The sequence below is a fragment of the Ranitomeya variabilis genome, chromosome 4 (genome assembly GCF_051348905.1).
Source record: "Ranitomeya variabilis isolate aRanVar5 chromosome 4, aRanVar5.hap1, whole genome shotgun sequence".
Taxonomy (NCBI): Eukaryota; Metazoa; Chordata; class Amphibia; order Anura; family Dendrobatidae; genus Ranitomeya; species Ranitomeya variabilis.
In genome coordinates this window covers 700,968,151-700,993,445 of record NC_135235.1, presented here as the reverse complement: position 1 = coordinate 700,993,445, position 25,295 = coordinate 700,968,151, and the positions used below count along the sequence as shown (strand labels likewise).

The window sequence follows — 25,295 nt, the reverse complement described above, 5'->3', positions numbered from 1 at the left end:
TTTTCTCTGAGGCAAGATAGCTTTCCTGTTTCTACCTTTAGGGGTATTTAGTTCTTAGGCTGTGACGAGGTGTCTAGGGAGTGACAGGAACATCCCACGGCTACTTCTAGTGTTGTGTTAAGATCAGGAACTGCGGTCAGTATAGTTACCACCTGCTCAGAGCTAGTCACATGTCGCTCCTAAATCACCAGTCCATAACATTCAATGAAGTCCACTTTGGCTCATACAACCACGGATGGTGTGATCTGACACTGATGTTCCTTGAGCTTGAGTTCACCTTTAATCTGTTTGGGAGTTTTTCTGGGCTCTTTTGTTACCATTCATATTATCCGTCTCTTTGATTTGCCATCAATTTTCCATCAATTTGAATAATATGTGCAACTGTAGTCACAGGAACATCAAGCTGCTGGGAGATGGTCTTATAGCTTTTTCCTTTAACATGTTGGCTATAATTTGCTTTCTAATCTCCTGAGACAACTCTTTCCTTCGCTTCCTCTGGTCCATGTTGAGGGTGATACACACCATGTCACCAAACAGCACAGTGAGTATCTGTAGCCCTATATACAGGCCACTCACTGATTCCAAGATTGTACACACCTGTGATGCTAGTTAGTGGACACACCGCAATATAACATGTCCCTTTGTCACATTATTTCAAGGGTACCATCATTTCTGTCCAGGCCTGTTTCATGAGTTTTATTTTTTTTAAAGTTCCGTGGAAGCTTGGTTGAAAAGCAATGTCTGACTTTCATTTGTTCATTTTCATAGATTTTTTATTTCTTATTACTTTTGTCAGATTCAAGTTATTTCTGTGACCATTGTGGTTTTTTCTGTCGTTAAACGAGGGGTACTAACAATTTTGACCACATGTGTATAGATTATAACCCTCAGTGAATTAATTTATAAAATCAAATCACTTTATGGGAATTTGGACTATTCTGGATTCTTGTCATTTAGTCATATTAGGGCTTCTGCATATGGTGTGTCCAATCTCATCTGGGATCTGTTCCTGCTGTCCAGCTGGAGTAATCTGCTCCCTACTTCAGCTAATTGGAAAGTACCACACCCTCCTAAAGCTCAAAGCACATGGCCAGAATCTTCCAGAAACAGCGTTGTTCTCCTCTGGTTCAGTCCTCTGTGCTCAGCTTGTGGCTTGTGTATTTCTTTACTGTTGTGACCGTGGCCCATTTACTGACTACTTTTCTGTCTTCTGATTCAGTATTTTGTCTTTCTGGTTCTGACCCAGCTACCTGACTATTCTTCTTGCCATTTAATACCACAGAATAGCAGGTAACACCATGGTCCAAGCCTAGGGGTCCCAGTGTAAGTCCAGATCCATGTAATGGTGTTAAAGCGAGATGAGCAAGGCAATCCTTGGGATATGGAAAGCAGAGAAGATAGTGCCAAGCATGTTCATGGTGGAGATCTTTTGAGCTGCCAGTTGACCACGAACAGTGCTCCCAATACATTATGTCTGCAAACTATTGCAGCTAGATCTGCATTCAAACAGCTATATGGCTCTCCATCCCTTCTGAACACTGCCATGTGCCCAGAGAGTTTGGGACACTGCGGCTTACACCGCTGTCCCCTGACTGCTGCGCCTTCCCCCTGTGTTAAAAGCAGATCTCCCATTTAGTGAGGCCAAATGGGATATGGGGTTAACTCCCCGCAGAGGGGGCGGGGCTTATCCTCTGCTTCTGGCACCCGGAAGTGCTGATAGCACATCCGATCCCTGGACCCGGACCTGTTGGGCTGCCGGATCATGGACCCGCTGGAGCATGCGGTGAGGGATATGATCGGCAGGGAAGGAAGCGCTTGGTTAGCAGCTTTGCTGACTAGGAGCGGCTCCTTCCCTGTTATGGTGCAGGCGATGCCGCCGGAGGGTCGGCGCTCTCGCAGAGCCACCCGGCCTCCGGCACGGCTGAGCCCGCCATTATATTCAAAGAAGAGCGCGCGCAATTCGCGTGCGCGCGCTTCTTCTGATTCGGGCGCCAGGCGCAGTAGTACGGCGGGAAGCAGCGTCGTACCTCAGGTGGGGGAGGCTCAGGGATCGGCGCTGCGCGACACGTGCATTAGTACAGCCCCTGCTGCCCCAGTGATAGGAAGAAGGAGTGCAGGTCTGCAAGTGCCAGCGTTATTACCTGGCTCTGCAATCTTACTTAGTAACAGCATGGGGTGAGCCCAGGGAACGTCTGCTTCCTCACAGGATGCAGGCTCTGCAGAAAAGGAGACTGAGGCTCCGCAGGGGGGCATTCCACCACTTTCTAGGAACATGGGGGAAGTTATGGCCAATACTGACAGGAGCAGGGATACGGCAGCCCCAGTGCACCATAATGTGGGTTCACCTCACATAATATCAGCGCCCGGACAGCATAGCGCATATTCCCAGTCTAGTATAGGAGGAGAGTCGCAGTTTCCATCCTACCCACTCATCTTTAGTACCCCGTATTCGCAAATACCAGGCGGGCAATTAGCTCCCTCTCAGGCGGCGGTAGCCGAACATCAGAACGCCCCAGCGTCGCTATCGCTGATGGCAACCGGTGTTCGTCCCCCAATTAAGGGTGCTGGCACCCCGGCTCTGGATAACAGACAGAGTGCGGGTATCCGCTCCGCGTGCAGATCATCATCGTCATCCCCCAGAGGGCACCGCAGGAATAGACATAGGAAGCGCGGTCGTTCTGACAGCAAGCGGCGTTCGTATCGATCCAGGTCCAGCCGGCGCAGTAGGCGTTCTAGAGCGTCGCGTTGGCGCTCGCCTTCGTCATCAGGTAGTTCTTCAAGCAGGTCGCACAGGCAGGAGTCTTCTCGTCGTAGGTCCATACATCGCACGGAGCGTCAAGGTTCGATGAATCCCGTGGCACGGGACACAAGCCGTTCGGAGGTTGGTGCACCAATTGGTGAGTACCCTTTGTTGGGGCTTGGGGGGGGGAGAGAACCAACACCATCCTTTCAGACGCAGTAGCCAATGCGGCCACAGGGAATAGGTTTTATGTTAACCCCAAAATAATACAACCGTCAGGATCGTGCAGGCAGCCCCTCCCTCCTCGCCCGGACGTTTATAAGGATGGTCTGTTTTGTGGTGTCCCTCCGTTAGGGGCTCACTAGGACAGCGCCATCAAGGAACAAATCTGGGCCTCCTAGGATGTGTTATGGCAGAGAAGCACCCGGAGAGGTGCTCTGAGCTTTTATATACTTAGACAGCATCTATAATTCCTATAAGGCCCACGGGGGATCAGCATGGTGGAAATATGATGAAGATTTCCGCCGTCGTCTGTCCGTCAATCCCCAATTAGGCTGGGTGGGAAAGCCACGGATCCGTGGCTTCGCCTGATGATGGCCCAAAAAACAAACAAAAAAAACAAAAAAAAGACTCAATCCTTTCATGTGCCCGCTGCCGGGTCCAATAGCAACACGGCAGCAGCATCTACTCGTAGGCCAGGTTCGTGCTGGTTATTTAATGAAGGACACTGTAAGTTCTACGGGCTCTGCAAATATAAGCATGAGTGTTCAACCCCAAAAAGCTAACCCCGGAAAAAACCCCTCTACAGGTGAGGTTACCGACGCCAGTGAGCGTAGAAAGAACGGGGCCGTGGCTGGACAAATACCCCAATAAGTCGGCTGCGGCGCAACTGCGGTTCGGTTTTTCCTATGGTTTTTCATCCCATTTAACTGGTCCCTCGAGTCGCAGTCAGCCCCAAATTTACAATCAGCTAGGGAGTTACCCAACGTGTTAGCAGAGAAATTGGGTAAGGAAATCGGTTTGGGTCGCTTCCGCGGTCCTTTTAAGACACCTCCTTTCCCTAATTTGCTTGTTTCACCCTAGGTATAGTTCCCAAAAAAGAATCAGGCAAGTACTGGTTGATTCACCACCTGTCCTACCCCAAGGGGATGTCGGTCAACGACGGCATACCCAGTGAGGACTCAGCCATTACTTATATATCCTTCGATAAAGCGGTGGATTTAGTCAGAAATGCTGGTCCGGGGGCCCTTATGGCCAAGTCAGACATAGAAACCGCTTTCCGTCTACTTCCGGTTCACCCGGATTGCTACCAATTACTGGGAGCCAAATTTGAGGATTTTTACTATTACGACACATGTCTTCCCATGGGGTGCTCAATTTCCTGTTTTTATGTTGAATTATTCAGCAAGTTTTTAGAATGGGTTGCCCGCGAGATCACTCGGCTAACCGCCATTACTCATTATCTTGATGATTTTTGATAGTTGGCCCAGCCGACTCAGACGTCTGTTCCACAGCGCTGGCACAATTCAAAGATGCCATGACATATTTTGGGGTCCCACTTTTCCCCGAGAAGACGATAGGGCCAGTATCAGTGATCACATTCCTTGGTTTTGAAATCGACACGGTCGCCATGGAATTTAGATTGCCGAAAGACAAAATCAACAAATTGCTGGACCTCATTAACGGATGCATTTCGGTTGGCAAAGTCACATTGACGCAAATGCAGTCACTTCTTGGCTCACTAAATTTTGCATGCAGGACCATGCCAGCGGGCAGGATATTTTCTCGCAGATTGACGATTGCCACGAGAGGAGTGAAACGACGTCATCACAGAATCAGGATCACAGCTCAGTTACGTTCTGATTTAAACACATGGAAGATGTTTCTCAGCAATTACAATGGTAGGACTTGCTTTCAGGAGACAGAGTGTTCAAACGTTGATACGGGTTTGTTGTTTGCAGCGTCAGGCCACACGGGTTTCAGTGTTCGTCTCGGCAGCCAAATATGCCCCGCCCAATGGCCTGCTTCCTGGATTGCCAAGGAGTGGAACGGTGACCCAACCTTGATTGACCTTTTCCCGTTGCGGTTGCCATGGAAATATGGGGCCCACTATTGGTCAACATGCGAATCCGCTTACACCTTGAAACCGTTGGCGGGGCGCATGCCATCAGCTACCTAGCATCTCCTTCATTTTGGTTTTGCACCTGATCAGATCCATAGTATAAAAATGTTTAATGTTTAATGTTTGGTTTAAATCTAATACATTACCTGATAACAATGAGACTGTTCCAGAGTTAGTAACTGGGTTTTATTCACAGGACCTACGGGATTTGCTTCTTCAGGAGCGTTTGGAGGAGGTGGATTGCCCACATTCGATCTGGGATGTCCTGGGGACCTGATGCCGCTAATACGCTCATCGGTAGCTCCGTCGACCTGGAGAGCCTATGGTAAGGCGTGGGAGGAGTGGTGGCTTTTAGCAGACGGAAAGCCGGTGGGGTCTTCGGATGATGTTCGGATGCAGGTGACCATGGCATTTCTATCCAAATTGCATGCCAAGGGAGTATCGGGTGCGGTAGCGCGCAACCGTGTGTCTGCATTAGCCTTCCATTTTAAATTGCGAGGATGGTCAGATTCCACAAAACATTTTTAGTCAGTCAGCTATTGAAAGGTTGGCGCCGAGTGGATGAGCACTGTGGCAACAGGCGTCCTATCTCCTTTGATTTGCTAATTAGCTTGGTTAAATCCGCGGTATCAGTTTGCGATTATAACTATGAAGCTGCACTTACATCAGCGGCTTTCGGACTGGCGTTTTGGGGCCATGCGGGTCAGTGAGATCTTACCCACGGCCCTAAATAAACCGGGTGGACTGAGGCGTGATGATGTTTTGATTTGTTACGATCTCGGGATCAGGATATGTAAATCTAAAACTGATCAGGAGGGCTGGGGACGTGGTTCCCTATATTTGCCATCTATAAGGATGTTTGTCCATTAACGTTAATTATGAACTACATGCGGGTGAGAAAGGATGGTGATCAATTTTTCATGCATGCGAGTGGTCTCCCTCTAGTGTCGGGCCAATTCTTAGCCATATTGAGACGTGCGTTGTATTTTTTGGGAATGCCTGCAGCAGAATTTGGGTTTCATTCTTTTCGTATAGGTGCAGCGACTGAAGCTTCCAGGGCGGGTTTATTTGAATCAGAGATTCAAAGGGTGGGCAGATGGAAATCCCGCTGTTTTGCCAGATATATCAAGCCTGACTTAGTGTTATAATAAAAATTTTTTTTTTTTTTTTTTTTGGTTTTGTTTTGTCTAATAATAATATAGAAGCAGCTCCAGATACAAATCGGAGAAGTTATCGTTAGTGTTTTGGTTATTATATGTTGGCTAATTGTATACTTTATTTCCTAGATGGAGTGCGACCCAGTGTCTGGATAGTGGGTCACTCATACATCTATTGGGCAGCTCGTCGTGCTGAATTGTGCCCAGGAGGGCGATCCTTTGGTTTTGATGATGTCGATGTGATATGGCGTGGTATGAAAGGTCTGACGTGGTCCCAAGTGCTGCCGGAGGTCGCTCACATTGCAAGGGTGTCTTCATCTCCCGCCATTGTGGTTATCCATGCCGGAGGAAATGACCTGGCTTCGTTTCCAATTGCCGAGCTGCTTACGCTTATCAGATCTGATATGGACAAATTCCCGAGTTTTTCCCGCTGATGCGACTAGTCTGGTCTGAAGTTATCCCAAAACTGGTGTGGCGGGGTGCCAGGGAATTGGATGCTATGGAGAGATCCAGACGCACTTTGAATCAGAGGATATTGCGCTTCGTGAGATTTAAGAATGGTGTAGTGGTAAGGCACCACCGTCTGGAGGGAGATAATTCCGGTCTTCTTCTCCCAGACGGAGTTCATTTGTACGAGGCGGGTTTGGATATCTTTTTCAATGGGCTTCGTGAAGGTGGTACAGGCTATGCATTCGTTGGGGGGGTCGCAGCTCTCTGTATTCGCTCCTCCTTGGCGGAAGGGTGGAGTTTTGTTGGTGGTGAAGATACCTGCCCGGGAGTCCGGAAGGCAGTTAATCTCCCTACACCCAAATTTGTTGGCAGATATTGCCTGAGTTTATAAGCGGCGACCAAATATTTTACCCAAAGTTAAAAGATGGAAATTTTATGCCTATATTTCCCAATAAAGTCTTCAATGTTGATAATTTGTTGGTGTCACTTAATGGGAGTAAACGGTTATGGGTCGTAGCAGTCTAGTGTACAATCGTATGTAGGGTATTGTGAGATGTTGGAAAAAAAATTGGTACGATCCATTTGTTTTCTATTATCCTTTGTGAATAATTCCAAAGTTATCACCACATAAAGTCCAGAAATACAAGAGAAAAAGACTAGGCCAATAACGGTATGCACACCCATAAAGTATACAAAAATATCAAAAATGTTTAATTACACCTCAAAAAAAGACAAATACAGTAAAACCATTTAAAAAGGCCTGAATACAGAGCCATAAACCAACACCCCTATGCACATATACCATGAAGTAACACAAACACATGAATGCAGTGCTGGAAAATGCACAATGCCCCCTGTCTATACAGATAATAGCTCAATATAGCATGCATGAACATATAAAGAACTGAACAGAGATAAACATTGGCTTATAGTCATACACAAGCGAATGGTAAGGTGAGAAGATAACTATAGTTCAGTGTACTAAATATAGAAATATAAAGTGTTAAATAGGCATGCTGTTTACCCAGGACAATGAAAATATCAATGTTGACATATTAGTCTGGGCTACGGTTGTATGCCAAAAGAGCTCAATCAGGTATATACTAGCAACCCCATGTTATCTAGAGTACAAAGTAATGCAAATGCAGCATGGTAAATGCCTAGTTATAAGAGAAATGAAAAGGAGGAAGGGAATGTCCAGCAAGGACAATACCAACGCTGAACAATGGTATACCATAAACCCAGATGTCTGAGAGAGACAGGAGACAGGCTAGGGGGTGAGGCAGAAGCCCCCCGCGTATCGCTGCAGGCGCAGCTTCCCCTAGCGTGTTAACTCTAGATAACATGGGGTTGCTAGTATATACCTGATTGAGCTCTTTTGGCATACAACCGTAGCCCAGACTAATATGTCAACATTGATATTTTCATTGTCCTGGGTAAACAGCATGCCTATTTAACACTTTATATTTCTATATTTAGTACACTGAACTATAGTTATCTTCTCACCTGACCATTCGCTTGTGTTTCTCTTGCATTTCTGGTATTCATATTACTGACCAGGTTTTGCACCCCATTTTCATGAGATGTGCAGGAGTGCACCACTTATATAAAGTACTATAAAAATCACCACATAAAGTGATAAACATCAGATTGTAAAAATGGGGCCTGATTAAGAACACAAAACTGGCTGCGGGAAGAGGTTAAATCAGAGTATTTTGGACACTACTGTAATCAATAACTGTGACTACAGACAATAACATCTACTGAACTGCTCAAGCTGAACAGTCTTCATCAGTAATAAATGAGGAGCTAGTGGTGAAACCTCTCTGGGGTAATTAGAGCACGGGGCTCGGTGACTTCACAATCTAAACTATCGTAAGCTCCAATATTTTCTGTCAGATGAGTTTCAAGAAGAAATATTACACATTTAAAGAGAACGGTGTATAATAGTGCAGAACGCAGATGTCTTAAAGGGAACCTGTCCGCAGGATTGTGCTCAGTAACCTACAGACACTGACAGGTCGGTGCCGTTATACTGATTACACTGATACCTGGTGAGGAAATCTGTCTTGTGGTTGTTGTTTAATCTGTATTTGTAGTTTTCAGTTAATGAGATTCTCGTGCTCTGGGGCGGGGCTGTGGGGGGTTTGGGTGGCCTGTGGGCGGGGCTTTATGTGGTGCTCTGATTACATATTCATCTGTATTGGCTTATGACAGGTCACTGATCCCTCACTGCCTTTGGATAGGAGACCCTGTGGCATGACGTGGGGTCCCGATCGCTGCCATGGAAAGCCGATGTCGTCATGATGACATCCAGGTCTCCTGACCTGAAAGGCTTTCTGTCATGCGCAGTGATGATCAGGAAGTCTCTCAGGTCAGTGTATAGAAGCGATCAGCCTGCACAAAATGATTGTCCCATAGTGGGACACAGTGTAAAACTAAGAATGAATTAAAAAAATACCAAGAGCCCGTATATTACTACTCACCTGGGTAGTCATATGTGGGAATCTCCTCTTTACACCGCTCATCACCCCTCACATATGTCTCTGTAGTATTAATATGGGTCAGATCTTCACCCTGAAACAAATATTGTAAAACTCACAGGCAGATGGAGAAGTCACATCTACGATCAGCTCTAATCCTGCCATCTCCACCATTCTCATTACACAAGTATAAAACATATACTACTGGGGGATAAAACAAGACTGAGCAAAAGACCTTCACAGCCGCCAACACATCATAGGGGAGATCTCATGACACCTTCTCTCCATCTACCTGATGATCCTGAGGAGCATTGGGAACCTCTTGGTTACAGTCCTGTGGAAGAAGAGGACGGGGACATCTCTCGGGTGTTGTCCTCTTACTGGATAGATCTGGAGGAAACACATACAGGGACTGAATTCATTCTTTACATACAGATAATTATAGGCCGTGTATTTAGTCCTGTCTATTACCTGGTGATGCGAGAGGCTGGGGAACCGCCATCATGACATCCTTGTACAGATCTTTGTGTCCTTCTAAATACTCCCACTCCTCCATGGAGAAATACACAGCGACATCCTGACACCTAATAGGAACCTGACACATACAATGATACCGTCATCCCCCCGATTTCTTCATAGTGTTACTGTATAATGTCCCAGCATTCCCAGCAGTGTCACCTCTCCAGTCAGCAGCTCAATCATCTTGTAGGTGAGTTCTAGGATCTTCAGGTCATTGTTGTCCTCATGGATCAGGAGGTGAGGTGGAGGTCCCGTGATTGGGCTAAGGGGTCTTCCCCATCCCTCAGACACAGGGTCCTGACAGCGCTCACTAGAGGTCTTCTTCACTACTGTGTAATCCTGGTTATGGAGAGACACATTAATAAATCTCAGTACAGACATTTCCAGAGTCCTCACCTCTCCAGTTCTGTCCATCTGTTATTCCCATAGATAAGAATGATGTAATGTGACGTCACCAGAATCTCTCACCTCTCCAGTAAGCCGGAAGAGGATCTCTAGGGTGAGGTGTAATATCCTCTCCGCCATCTTGTCTCTTTCCATATCCATCTTTGATGGGTAAATCAGGAAAATTTTCTTTTGCAGATCTTCACTGAGAGGATCCGATATTCTAGAGACCTGAATGAGAAGATGAGCCGAGGTAACATCATAAGAATCCTGTGTAATAATACAATTACTGGAGATAATAAGGGAAACATATGAGATTTATTATTTTACAGTAATTAGTTTTCTTCTTTCCATCTACTAATAAAACCTATACATTTAGGCCACAGACAACAAGCAGTTTCCTCTGAGTCGGCAGCTGAATACGTTTCTCATAGACTCATCTTCCATAACGCTAATTCTCGTCTCATTTACCGACACTGGAATCGGCATTAGCAATACTGCAGGAGATATTCATTACACGCGACATGAGAAATAACTACTTCATGATGAGGACGACATCTTCATCTTCTACTACGGCTCTAGAAACATATTTGGCCAGAGTCCATCACTGACTCCATCACCACCGGTCGACTATATATATGCTTCCCGTCTCCCCGCACTGTAATCTTCTATCACATTAGATCTCAGGTCTGATTCACACACAGAAGTTTGGTTACAGGCTAGGAAGGGGGTAATACCCACGGAGCTTCTCAGGCTATTAATATCAGCTCACAACTGTATACTTAGCCTTTAGTGGCTAATAAAATGGGGGACCCCCCAAAAAAGTGATGCAGGGTCCCCCTATATTTAATAACCAGCAAAGGCTATGCAGACAGCTGCGGGTTGATATTAATAGCCTAGGAAGGGGCCATGGATACTGCCCCCCAGGCTAAAAACAACAGCTCTCAGCCACCCCGGAAAAGGCACATCTCTAAGATGCACCAATTCTGGCACTTAGCCTCTCTCTTCCCACTTGCCCTTTAGCAGTGGCAAGTGGTGTAATAGTTGGGGAGGGTTGGTGTCACCTTTGTATTGTCCGGTGACATCAAGCCCCGAGGTTAGTAATGGAGAAGCGCCAATAAGAAGCCTCCATTACTAACCCCATAGTCACATTGTAAGAAAACACAGACACCCAGAAAAAAAGTCCTTTAATTGAAAAAATGACACAGACTCCTTTAATAATCTCAATTAAACCATTCTTACGACCTCGCCTAATTCCACCGAAGCCCTCAATCTCCTGTAATAAACCAAAAATAATAAAACAACAATATCCCTCACCTCTCCATCGTTCTGCCCCACGCCGTAATCCATGTCTGGTGGAGAAATAGTTTCCAACCTGTATGGTGCCAAGATGTGACCATCCAGGCTGAGAACCACTGGAGAATGAGCTGATGGGAACGCAGCCTCAGTGTCTAGCAGTGACATCACTGATGCTCCGTTCCCAGCCGGGCTGAACTGCTGTGACCTCGGAGAGAAACCCCGCTACTAGCACCGTGAGAAAGTCGCATGGTGCAGAGTCGAGTTCTCCAGGAGAATTCTTAAAAAATACAGTGTGGGAACCACTCTATTCTTGATAACCAACCTTGCTGAAGCTGACAGTTGAGGGTTGCAGCCCCCAGCTGTGAGTTTTGCCTGGCTTGTTGTAAAAAATAAGGGGAACCCAAGCAGGTGTTTGTTTTAATTATATATTTACTGCACAGAAGCAGCTGATGAATACTCCTATCATCCACTCCTGCTCTCACTGTTATTAGCAGGTGTCGGATGATGGGAGCAGTTGTCCCATCAGCTGACACCAGTGACTGGAGGTAACCTGTATACCTCCGATCACAGCTGAGCGCTCCCGTTGTCTTTTGACAGTGGGGGAACTGCGGCTCTCTGACAGTCAGGGATGGTTTCACCGCCGTTCAGAAGCGGTGTTTGCAAACACTGTATTGTCGAGCCCCATTCAAGTGAATGAGGTTCGGGTCCACTCTGCTCAATGACATTCTGCATAGACGCATCATGCAGCCTGCTATCTAGAGGTAGCAGAGCCAAGTGTGAGGTCACATCCGGCTGTCCTTCACTTTTCTGCTGCAAATACGCAGCAAAAAAAAGGTCAACCTGTGTATTTGCCGCGGTTGTTTTTACAACCATTCAAGTCAATGAGTGAAAAACACTGCAAAAATCGCTGAAAGAAGTGACATGCTCTAAGTCAAAAAAGCGCTGCAAAGCACAAAATCCTGATGACAAAAAAACCAATGTGTGTGTATGAGATTTCTGAAATCTCATAGACTTTGCTGGTAATGGAAAAAGCAGCTGAAAATTAGCATATAAAAACGCAGCAAAAACACCCAGTGTGAAGATACTCGTGAGAGCAGGAGCAGATGATGGCGGGTATTCATCAGTCGCTCTTGTGCTGTAAATAAATAATTTTAAAAAAGCGTGGGTTCCCCCTTATTTTTGATAATCAGCCAGACAAAACTCACAGCTGGAGGCTGCAAACCTCAGCCGTCATCTTCAGCAAGGTTGGTTACCAAGAATAAAGGGGTCCCCATTCTTTTTTTTAATTATTTAAATAAATAATTTAAAAAAATTGCGTGGGGTGCACCCCATTTTTTAACAATCAGCCTTTCTAAAGCAGACAGCTGGGGGCTGGTATTCTCAGGCTGGTAATGGGCCATGGATATTGACCCACCAGCCTAAAAATAACAGCCCGTAGCTGCCCAGAAAGGCACATCTATTAGATGCACCAATTCTGGTACTTTGCCTGGCTCTTCCCACTTGCTCTATAGCGGTGACAAGTGGGGTTCAAATTTGTGTAGTTGATGTCTCCTTTGTATTGTCAGGTGACATCAAGCCCACGGCTTAGTAATGGAGAGTAAGACACCTATCCATTACTAATCCTATAGTTATATGGTAAATAAACAGCAAGAATAAAGTGAATTGAAACAAAGACACAGACTCCTTTAATAATCTCAATTAAGCCATACTTATAACCTCGCCTAATTCCACCAAAGCCCTCAATCTCCTGCACTAAGACTAAAATAAAAAAACAACTATATACCATACCTATCTGTCACTCTGTCCCATGCCGTAATCCACGTCTGGGGGAGAAATAATTTTCAACCTGGACAGTGCCAAGATGTGACCATCCAGGCTGAAACCAATGGGGAATAAGCTGCTGGGAACGCAGCGTCAGTGACTAGCGGTGACATTACCGAGGCTGCGTTTCCAGCCGGGCCGAACTGCGGTGACCTCAGTGAGATCCCCGCTAGCACCATGAGAAAGTCGCACAGTGCAGAGGCGAGTTGAAATTCACCGCAGTCAAATTCTCCCGGTTAACTCGCATCTGCATCGTGCGACTTACTCGCGGTGCTAGCGGGGATCTCGCAGAGCCCACACCATTGTTTCAGAAAAATTAGCTTTTATTAAATAAATACATTTACAGTAAGTTAAACACACTGTACTAATTGTATTTGTCACTGACATCTATATATCTACCTACTCTCTTTATATTTACTGTATGTAATCCATGTCTTCTATCCTGTTGCCTCCTGCAGTGATTTTAGACTACCGCGGCTGTTGAATTACCAGTTTTTCTTCTCTCTACGTAATATTATATATATATATATATATACATACACACATATACATATATACATACATATACAAACACACACACACACTATGTCACCGACATCTATAAAAAAAAAACTTCCTTCTCACCCCCAATGGGGGTGGTCTTTGTTGTCCTTTCTCATTCTCGGGTCCTCTACCAGAGACCTGGGTTCTGTGCAGGACCTTAGTTGTTCCCAGCATTCTGCTTTTCTTGACAGAGACTTCAGGTGTTGCTCCTGGGATCTGTTGTAGCCATTCTTCCCACTTAGGGGTCACTGCTCCAAGTGCTCCTATCACCACTGGAATCACTGTTGCCTTCACCTTCCACATCTTCTCCAATTCTCCTTTGAGGCCAGTTACAGACTGGGACTGAAATTCGGCCCTGGCATTTAAAATCACACAGGCCCATGCCGTCCCCGCCCCCGAGCACCAGATGTTGATATATTACTAATATTACCCAGGATTGAAGAAAGCAAGATTTACTACAAGACCAATTTTCTAATGATACCCATGGCCTGCTGGGATAAGTGATGGAGTCAGCGACTTTGTGCTCCGTCACAACTTTTAACATTATGGGTGTCTTGAGAACACTAATTCTGTTAACAACATAGCAGACAAGGCAGCCCACAACCAGACAGGCCCTTCTGGCATTTGCCAGAATTGCCAGATGGCCAGTCCGGCCATGTTTGAGGCCCTGGTATTTCTCCAGCTTCTCATATTCCTTCTTTCTGATGTTTCTGTCACTTGGCACTGCCACATCTATTATCACTGCCGTCTTCTGATCCTTGTCTGCTGTCACAATATCTGGTTGGTTAGCCAACACCTGCTTATCCGTCTGCATCTTGAAGTCCCACAGGATTTTAGCCCTTTCATTCTCCACCACTTTTTCTGGGGTCTCCCACCTGGACTTAGGGGGAATTAGCCCATATGCTGTGCAGATGTTCCTGTATACAATTCCCGCTACTTGGTTGTGGCGTTCAGTATACGCTGTTCCTGCTTGCATTTTGCATCCTGCCACTGTGCGAAAGATGGTTTCTGAGGTTTCTTTGCATAGTCTGCACCTTGGGTCTTGTGATTCCTGCTTCTATGATTCTGGTACTTAGTGCTTGCTCTTGTGCCACTATGATTAGGGCCTCTGTGCTGTCTTGGAGTCCAGCTTTCTCCAGCCATTGGTAGGATTTCTCCATGTCAGCCACCTCCATTATCTGTCGATGGTACATGCCATGCAGCGGCTTGTCTTGTCATGGCGGTTCATGTTCCTGTTCTTCCTTCCAGATCTGTTGTTGTTGCTGCCTTAGGCTTTCTCTTAGCATCTCATCTTTTGGTGCCATTTTTCTGATGTACTCCTGGATACTCCTTGTTTCATCCGTGATGGTGGCTTGGATGCTTATCAAGCCTCGACAACCCTCCTTTCTGTTGGTATACAATCTTTGGATGTTAGACTTAGGGTAGAGACCTCTATGCATTTTGAGGAGCTTTCGTGTTTTCACATCTGCAGCTTCCATCTCTTCTTTTGGCCAGCACACTATGCCAGCAGGGTATCTGATAACTGGCAGGGCATGTGTATTGATGGCACAGATTTTATTCTTCCCATTGAGCTGGTTCTTCAGGACCTGTCTTACCCTTTGATGGTATTTGGATGTTGCTGCTTTTCTTGCCTCCTCATTGTGGTTACCATATTCCTGTGGGATGGCGAGGTTCCTGTAGCATGTCTGTACATCTGCTATGTGCCTTGCTGGTAATTCCACTCCATCAGTCTTGACTACCTTGCCTCTCTTTAATACCAACTAGCCACACTTCTCCAGTATGATGGACATTCCGATGTGGTTACTGTAGATCCTTGATATGTGGATCAGTAATTGATGTCTCTTTCGTTTTACGCATACACCTTGATATCATCCATGTAGAGGAGGTGGCTGATGGTGCTTCCACTCTTGAACTTGTATCCATAGCCAGACTCTGTAATTATCTGACTGAGGGGGTTCAAGCCTATGCAGAACAGCAATGGGGACAGTGCACCACCTTGGTATATGCCGCATTGGATGGTCTCTTGTGCTAGTTGTCTTGAGTTGACTTCCAATATTGTTCTCCATAGCCCCATTGAGTTTATGAGGAAGGTTCTTAATTTCCTGTTGACATTGTAGAGAGCCAAGCATTTGCAGATCCATGTGTGTGGCATTGAGTCATAGGCTTTCCTGTAGTCAATCCAAGCTGTGCTGAGATTGGTCTGTCTGGATCTTGAGTCTTGAGCGACTGCTCCATCTACTAGGAGCTGGTGCTTAGAGCCTCTGGTGTCGGTCCCAATGCCTTTCTGAGCTGGATTCATGTACTGGTTCATATGGTTCTGTAGCTTGGTGGCTATGGTGCCTGACAGAAGTTTCCATGTTGTTGTAAGGCAGGTTATTGGGCGGTAGTTGGATGGAGCTGTTCCTTTGTGAGGATCCTTCATGTTCAACACTGTTCTGCCTTGTGTTTGCCAAGCTGGGTGGTGACCTGCTTTTAGTAGTTGGTTCATCTGCTTTGCCATGCATTCATGTACCGCTGTGAATTTCTTTAGCCAGTAGGCGAGGATCATGTCTGGGCCAGGTGCTGTCCAGCTCTTCATGTTCTTGACCCGCTGTTGGATCTCTGCTTATGGAATGGTGACTGGTTCTTGCTCTAGGTGGTTGCTGTGCTTCATTCTCAAATATTGCAGCCACATTGCACTGGTGTTGTGTTTTTTCCTTCTCACATACACTCACTGGCCACTTTATTAGGTACACCTGTCCAACTTCTTGTTAACACTTAATTTCTAATCAGCCAATCACATGGCGGCAACTCAGTGCATTTAGGCATGTAGACATGGTCAAGACAATCTCCTGCAGTTCAAACCGAGCATCAGTATGGGGAAGAAAGGTGATTTGAGTGCCTTTGAACGTGGCATGGTTGTTGGTGCCAGAAGGGCTGGTCTGAGTATTTCAGAAACTGCTGATCTACTGGGATTTTCACGCACAACCATCTCTAGGGTTTACAGAGAATGGTCCGAAAAAGAAAAAAAATCCAGTGAGCGGCAGTTCTGTGGGCGGAAATGCCTTGTTGATGCCAGAGGTCAGAGGAGAATGGGCAGACTGGTTCGAGCTGATAGAAAGGCAACAGTGACTCAAATCGCCACCCGTTACAACCAAGGTAGGCCTAAGAGCATCTCTGAACGCACAGTGCGTCGAACTTTGAGGCAGATGGGCTACAGCAGCAGAAGACCACACCGGGTACCACTCCTTTCAGCTAAGAACAGGAAACTGAGGCTACAATTTGCACAAGCTCATCGAAATTGGACAGTAGAAGATTGGAAAAACGTTGCTTGGTCTGATGAGTCTCGATTTCTGCTGCGACATTCGGATGGTAGGGTCAGAATTTGGCGTAAACAACATGAAATCTTTGGGATGTGGTGGAACGGGAGATTCGCATCAGGGATGTGCAGCCGACAAATCTGCGGCAACTGTGTGATGCCATCATGTCAATATGGACCAAAATCTCTGAGGAATGCTTCCAGCACCTTGTTGAATCTATGCCACGAAGAATTGAGGCAGTTCTGAAGGCAAAAGGGGTCCAACCCGTTACTAGCATGGTGTACCTAATAAAGTGGCCAGTGAGTGTATATTCCTCCAGTTTTGTTCAGTATCTGCTATTGGTGGAGTTGCTGCCTTTGTGCTGTTCCTCCGTAGTTGGGAGTACTCTTTGGATGGTTCTTTGGAGAACAGGGCATTTATCTTCTTGGCATCAGCTTCTCAAATGTATCTCCCCCTAGTCTTGCAGTGAGTGCTGTGAGACTTTTTTTAGCAGTCTTTTCAGTTGGGGTCAGGCCTTTGTACTTGTCCAGCTTGGTCTTATTCTTGATCCTTACACACTTCTGTATTTCTGATAGTTGGCTGACTTCCCTTCGTGGCACCTTGATCTTTGTCTGCAGTCTTCTTTTCCAAGAGGATGCTTGTATAGAAAAACACCGTGTGCACTGCTATCGTCTGGTGCAGAGACTAGGTACCCAGATCCTTCAGTCAAATAGAAAAGAAAGTCTCGCACTCAACTTAAGTATATGTGGTTGGTAGATTTATTAGTATTGAAGTAGCACTGGAGAAACGTTTCAGCCTTGACTAGGCTTTCGTCAGTCACGTGCTGTGTCTTTTGATGAGTAACGATATTACTCAAAATGAGGACGCAGATCGTGCGTGCTGCAGTAGGTAGCCACCTAGTGGGGGCGTAAAGTACTATTTAAGGTGGAATATTCAAAAAAAAGCTCAAATGTATACACCTGGAATAAGAGGTAATAGCCTTCAAACGCGGCCTGTAACTGTATCCGGTAGCTTGAGGGGAAGCCGCTGGGGTGCCTGTGTGATCCTCGCAGACGCGGTGTCCACCGCCTGTCTCTTGGACAGGACACCGCATCTGCGAGGATCACACAGGCACCCCAGCGGCTTCCCCTCAAGCTACCGGATACAGTTACAGGCCGCGTTTGAAGGCTATTACCTCTTATTCCAGGTGTATACATTTGAGCTTTTTTTGAATATTCCACCTTAAATAGTACTTCACGCCCCCACTAGGCGGCTACCTACTGCAGCACGCACAATCTGCGTCCTCATTTTGAGTAATATCGTTACTCATCAAAAGACACAGCACGTGACTGACGAAAGCCTAGTCAAGGCTGAAACGTTTCTCCAGTGCTACTTCAATACTAATAAATCTACCAACCACATATACTTAAGTTGAGTGCGAGACTTTCTTTTCTATTCTTTTCCAAGAGGAGCATGTACTTCTGTTGTTCTTGCTGGTTGTATAGCCAAGCATTTCGATTGCTGAGGCAGTAGCATAGATCAGGTTATTAGTTTGAGTTATAGTGGTGGTAGGTATTGCTACAAGTGCTGCTCTATTGGCATCTTTTAGCATACTGTTAGTCTACGTTCACATTTGCAGTCTGCGCCGCAGCGTCGGGCGCCGCAGCGTCTCCGCATGCGTCATGCGCCCCTATATTTAACATGGGGGCGCCTGGACATGCGTCGCACTTGTGTTTTGCACCGCATGCGTCCCTGCGGCGCCCGCGTCCGGGCGCAGAGGACGCAGCAAGTTGCATTTTTGCTGCGTCCAAAATCAATCAAAAAAAGGACGCATGTGGCGCAAAACGCAGCGTTGTGCATGCGTTTTGCTGCGTCTTTGTTTGCGTTGTGTGTTGCGGCGCCGACGCTGCGGCGCACAACGCAAATGTGAACGTAGCCTTTGGTAGTGTTTCTTTGCTGAGCCTTGGCAGTCGATCTCTGGTATTGATGGTATTTAGTTTATCTAATATTTTCTGTTTTAGACCAGCTGCAGTGCTCTCTAGTTGCAGGGTTGGATCAGGATCTTCAGGGGGTTCCATATATTGTTCTTCCAGGTCACGTGTGGTGGATCTGCAGTGCAGTTGATCCATCCCAAGTTGTGACAATAGCTTTCTCTTTATGATATTGAAACATTGGTTGACTAGTTGTTTCTCAATCAGTGGACATGCAGGTCTTGTATCCATCCAGTTTCCTCATACGCTTCATATATCCTCTCCCATTTGGTCTGCTGTTATAGTAGCATTTCATCAGATCCAGGTTCTCTTGCCCTGTCCATGTATGGTTTGGTACAGCAGCCCATTTATCATCAGATTTATTCTGGTTCCTCGACATCTGACAAGGACCTTGTTAATCCAGGCAACGTCCGAGCCGGCATGACTCTCTTTGTTCGTGACACTCTCATGTCTATTGAGGCAGGAGCCATAGTGTTATGGATCACTACTGATATATTATGTCCAACAGGGCAGAGCCAGGTTTTGAATCAGAGTCTCCCACATTGGTGGCTGTGATTTTACTAAATGCAGCACATGTATTGCCGGCTTCTATCTTATCTTTTACCGAATGTTACCGACTTTTTCTGATCTTAAGAAAAATGCTTGTGTTACCGATCATGAATCCGAATGTACCATATTCGTGCTGAATTTATGTTTGATCGTTTTTCGAACATATTCGCTCATCTCTAATTATGGCCACCACAACCTGCTACACAAAATAAAAAAACCCACTCAGTATGGAGGCATTTACAGTCCACCACAACCCCATATAATGGCCCTTAACAGCCACACATTCAGTATGAGAATCCCAATAGCTCTTCTCTTAATATGATGGCCCCACAATTCCTGAAATTTGAAATAAAAACACATACTACTCACCCAACCCGGTTCCTGAGGTGCGCTGCTCTGGTCTGTGCGGTGGGAGTACTGAGGCTCCATACTACAGGTGTGATGTAGTGACATCATTGTGCCTGCAGTGCACGGAGTCTCAGACCCAGAAGCGAAGGCTGAATGGTGGATCAGGAGCTTACATCTCCCTGATTCACTAATCTATTCAGTGGTATCACCGTCATGGGAGTGTGGATATCGCTGAAATTGTGATGATGGGAAGGAGAGGGTGACCAATACTACACCCCACTGAGCCCTGTCTATTCATAGGCATCATAGCAACTGAGTGGGCTACCTTTATAGATGATACACTCCTGCCTATCCAAATATTGTATGGAAATATCTCATAGATCCTGGGTTCATTAGTATTTGCACCAAGGATGAGGCTAAGTGAGTATTTTATTAATTGTCGGTAGTCGGAGGTAGTCAGTGAGGTGGATGGTACCATATTGTGCATGTAGGGGGCAGTACTGTGGGAACATTATAAAGTGGAGGGATGTCAGTCCTGTGGAAACATTATCCTGAGTGTGGTGGGATGATGGTACTGTAGGAACATTATACTGTGTGTGGTGGGATGGAGGTACTGTAGGAACATTATACTGTGTGTGGGGGTATGGCGGTAGTGTGAAAATACCTTTTTTACGAGAGATGCCAGTACTGTGGAAACATTATACTGTGTGAGCGGCGTCATATATATTGCATAAGAGGTGTAATATGGAGTGTGATAAAAAAGACTCCTCAGGGCTGTGCTGCACTTGTACAAAAAGACTGCTATCTGCCGTCCAGACGGGACCATGTGAAATCAGAGCCTAGATGGTACACCTGGTCAGGTGACCTTGAGGACGCAGTTTAGGCTACGTTCACATTAGCGTTGCGTCAGGCGCAGCCGCGGCGACGCATGCGTCATGCACCCCTATATTTAACATGTGGGGCGCATGGACATGCGTTGCACTTGCGTTTTGTGACGCATGCGTCACTGTGGTGCATGCGTCAGGGCGCAGAGGACGCAGCAAGTTGCATTTGTTTTGCGTCCAAAATGATGCAAAAAAAGGATGCATGCGTCACAAAACAATGCGTTTTGCATGCGTTGTGCGTTGCGTCGCCGACGCAACACACAACAACGCAAATGTGAACGTAGCCTTACTGATATTATAAAGGCCATAGCCCCAAAGGCAGAACAGATTTGGCGCCAAACTAAGGAAAGGGGTGCGGGGAAGAATCTGAGGTACCAGCTCATGGTAAAGGGTAAATACTAGACTGTATGGGCTCCTTCCAGGTGTGACGTCATTTCCGGGGGCGTGTCCTATCGGGAGGGGGCGTGTTCTGAGTTCACATTATGGGTGTATTCTCTTTTTACCAAGGCGGCAAAGGAAAGCAGCGTGATAGCTTGTGGACGCCACGGAGGTTAGTGGTTTCAGGGTGAAAAAATGCTACTTGCTGATCGCTATTGGGGGGAGGCTCTGTGGTGGTCGACCTACTTGTCTGTGTGAGGGGCGACCTGTGGTGGGATTTTGGGGGGTTCTGCTGCTGCTGGCTGTTGTGGTGGACCCCTGCGGTGGGATTTTGGGGGCTCCGCTGCTGCTGGCTATATTGTGGGGGGCCCCTGCGGTGGGATTTTGGGGAGCTCCGCTGCTGCTGGCTGTTGTGGGGGACCCCTGCGTTGGGATTTGGGGGGGCTCCGCTGCTGCTGGCTGTTGTGGGGGACCCCTGCGGTGGGATTTTGGGGGGCTCCGCTGCGGCTGGCTGTTGTGGTGGACCTCTGCGGTGGGATTTTGGGGGCTCCGCTGCTGCTGGCTATATTGTGGGGGACCCCTGCGATGGGATTTTGGGGAGCTCCGCTGCTGCTGGCTGTTGTGGGGGACCCCTGCGGTGGGATTTGGGGGGGCTCCGCTGCTGCTGGCTGTTGTGGGGGACCCCTGCGGTGGGATTTGGGGGGGCTCCGCTGCGGCTGGCTGTTGTGGGGGACCCCTGCGGTGGGATTTTGGGGGCTCCGCTGCGGCTGGCTGTTGTGGGGGACCCCTGCGGTGGGATTTTGGGGGGCTCCGCTGCGGCTGGCTGTTGTGGGGGACCCCTGCGGTGGGCGGCTCCGCTGCAGCTGGCTGTTGTGGGGGACCCCTGCGGTGGGATTTGGGGGGGCTCCGCTGCGGCTGGCTGTTGTGGGGGACCCATGTGGTGAGATTTTGGGGAGACCTGCTGCTGCTGGCTATTGTGGGATTTTGTGGGGGGGGGGGGACTGCTGCTGGCTGTTGTGGTGGACCCCTGTGGTAGGCGACCTGCTTGTGTGAGGGGGGCGACCTGCTGCAGGCTATTGGGGACCCCTGACCTGCTTGTGGGGGGGCGACCTGCTGCATGCTATTGGGGGTGACCCATTTTAGTGGGGGGCAACCTGCTTGTGGGGGGGTGACCTGCTGCTGGCAATTGGGGGGACCCCTGTGGTGGGATTTGGGGGTGACCTGCTGCTTATGGGATGACCTGTTTGGTGTGGGAGACCAGCTGCTGGCTATTGGAGTGACCCCTATGGTGGGACCACTGTGGTGTGATTTGGGGGCGACCTGCTTGCGGGGGACCCCTTTTAGTGAGGGTGACCTGCTTATGGTTGGGTTTGGGGAGGCGACATGCTTGTGGCGGGACCCCTTTTAGTGGGGGCGACCTGCTTGTGGAGGGGTGACCTGCTGATGGCTATTGATAGGCCCCTGTGGTGGGGTTTGGGGGTGACCTCCTGGCTATTGGGGGGACCCCTGTGGTGGGGTTTGGAGGTGACGTGCTGCTTACGGGGTGGACCCCTTTTTGTGGGGGCGACCTGCTGCTGGCTATTAGGGGGACCCCTGTGGTGGGGTTGGAGGGCGACATGCTTGTGGTCGGGTTTTGGGAGGGCGTGACCTGTTGTCTATTGGGGGGACCATTGTGGTGGGATGTGGGGGGCGACCTGCTTGTGGGGGGATGTGGGGAGGCGACCTGCATGTGAGGGGTGACCTGCTGCAGGCTATTGGGGGGACCCCTGTGGTGAGATTTGAGGGTGACCTGCTTGTGGGGTGTGACCTGCTTGTTGTGGAATGTGGGGAGGCGACCTGCTTGTCGTGGAATGTGGGGAGGCGACCTGCTTGTCGTGGAATGTGGGGAGGCGACCTGCTTGTCGTGGAATGTGGGGAGGCAACCTGCTTGTCGTGGAATGTGGGGAGGCGACCTGCTTGTCGTGGAGTGTGGGGAGGCGACCTGCTTGTCGTGGAGTGTGGGGAGGCGACCTGCTTGTCGTGGAGTGTGGGGAGGCGACCTTCTTGTCGTGGAGTGTGGGGAGGCGACCTGCTTGTCGTGGAATGTGGGGAGGCGACCTGCTTGTCGTGGAATGTGGGGAGGCGACCTGCTTGTCGTGGAATGTGGGGAGGCGACCTGCTTGTCGTGGAATGTGGGGAGGCGACCTGCTTGTCGTGGAATGTGGGGAGGCGACCTGCTTGTCGTGGAATGTGGGGAGGCGACCTGCTTGTCATGGAATGTGGGGAGGCAACCTGCTTGTCGTGGAGTGTGGGGAGGCGACCTGCTTGTCGTGGAGTGTGGGGAGGCGACCTGCTTGTCGTGGAATGTGGGGAGGCGACCTTCTTGTCGTGGAATGTGGGGAGGCGACCTGCTGCTGGCTATTGGGGGGATCCCGTGGTGGGATTTGGGGACGACCTGCTGCTTACGGATGGAACCCTTTTATTGGGGGGTGACCTGCTTATAGGTTGGGTTTGGGGGGCCTGAAGAGGGTTTAAGCTGGGTGGGAGGTGGACATCCGAAGGGGGTGTGTGCTGGGTGGGGGGGTTGGACATCCGATGGGGGTTGGACGTCCGATGGGGTTGTGCTGGGTGGGGGGTTGGATGTCCGATGGGGGTGTGTGCTGGGTGGGGGGGTCCACGTCTGATGGGGGGGGGGTGCTGGGGGGGGTCCACATCCGATGGGGGTTTGTGCTGGGTGGGGGGTCCGCATCTGGGGGTTTGTGCTGGGTGGGTGGGTCCGCGTCAGATGGTGGTTTGTGGGGGTTGGACGTCAGATGGTGGTTTGTGGGGGTTGGACGTCAGATGGGATTTATGGTTGGGGCAGGGGGCGTCATATTTGGATTTACACTTGAGTGGAGGGAATGTCTGGTGGGCTTTGGATTTATCCTGTGGGGTCCGCTGGTTAATGTGAGGTGGAGGTTTCTGACTGGGGGAGCGAGGTTATGCTGTGTGGCCCTCTGGTTGATGTGGGGGGGCTAATGCTTGATTGGAGTACACAAAAAAAAATATGGGTGTATGCTGCTTATGCTATGCAAAAAAATAAATTTGGTATTTCCCTGTAGAGTAGGCTACACCACCAACTGGCACGAAGATAATCCGTTTTAGCTTAATGTCAGTAGGATGCAGACATGGGTCTGGACCGCCCAGCCCAGTTTCTGACTTAGGTTTTGGGGTTTTTTTTTTATTAACGATTTTCCTTTTTCTCTTTAATTTTTTTTTTTCAGATACAGCTTTTGAGGGCGACAGTGCAATTGTCATTCTAATCTCCCACCTAGAATTGTCACTACCATATCATCTGTGGTCTACGAGGCAAGGCCCTAACACATCAAGAGTGTTTGTGGTTCCCCAGAGGACGGTCCATGCCACGAATCCCCCTACCCTCTCGCCCCCCCAGAGCCAGATAGAGTAGGGAGGGAAGACGAATCCATTATGTGCCAGCCGCCGAAAGGTCTGCGTCCAGGTTATTCCATGCCCATCTTCATCATCGGTCTGCGAAGAATGATTTGTGATCTTCAGGACAGGTATATCCTACCAGGCAGTGAGGGGGCTACTTTAAAAAAAAAAAATGGAAAGGACAGGACAAATATGTCCTAGTTTTCCCCTGAGCAATATGGACGTCTCCTGGGGAAACCTTCCTATTCATGCAGCCTCCATGTTTTCCTAAGGCTCCTGTGACCATGTTTTTAAAATATCCAGGCTTCTGTCTAGGCCTTCTCTGGTGGCCGGTCTACACCGCCAGCCCCCTGAACAATCATGCACGCCAACTTTCTAGTGCGTCCTACTCTGCGCCTATCAGTTTAAGAGTACTTCGCTTCTGCAACAGAGGACTAAAGTCTTCCTCCCAAGAGATCTGCTGTTCAATTTTGGTTGTTTTGGAAATGTTCTGTCCAAAAAAACGACGGAAAACTCTCCGACCTGCCAGGAAAAGACGAGTCCTTCCTTTAGGCCAGCCCCCTCCTGGCATCCATGAACCCACCAGCACTGGTCTGCTAGGCCTGGATCTAGCAGACTCTCTTCGACATGATGGGGCGTTCCCACCTTGGATGTTTCTCAGGGTTGGCTGCCGTGTCCTTCACTACTCAAGGCCGGTATTATGATCTCTGGTCCGGGACACCGAAACCTCACAGACCGGAGACAGGCCTGGGGGAGGGGGGGGGGGGGGGCAGATCCACATACCAAACCGACAGTCCGGCCCGCATGCACCAACAGCATATTACAGTTTTACAATACTGTAGAAATGCATAAAATGAAACAAGCAAAGGCATAAAGTTATTCAATGCAAAAAAATGCAGTTTTATAGAATTAGAAATGTTTCAATATCGAATGTTAAA

At 48.1% G+C, this 25,295-nt stretch overlaps 2 protein-coding genes across 2 annotated transcripts in view; both read right to left on the bottom strand.

Annotated features, from left to right (window-relative positions):
- Nucleotides 1-25,295, bottom strand: part of LOC143766444 (uncharacterized) — a 427,135-nt gene that overhangs the window by 179,046 nt on the left and 222,794 nt on the right. The gene's annotated exons all lie outside the window — the stretch shown is intronic.
- LOC143766443 (uncharacterized) overlaps nt 1-25,295 on the bottom strand; it is a 77,855-nt gene that overhangs the window by 42,419 nt on the left and 10,141 nt on the right. The window contains exons 2-6 of the mRNA XM_077254138.1: nt 9,940-10,086; nt 9,631-9,810; nt 9,424-9,547; nt 9,245-9,342; nt 8,956-9,046 (exon numbers count right to left, since the gene is read on the bottom strand). Coding sequence (XP_077110253.1) covers nt 8,956-9,046; nt 9,245-9,342; nt 9,424-9,547; nt 9,631-9,810; nt 9,940-10,086 — 640 coding nt within the window. The remainder of the gene's footprint in view (nt 1-8,955; nt 9,047-9,244; nt 9,343-9,423; nt 9,548-9,630; nt 9,811-9,939; nt 10,087-25,295) is intronic.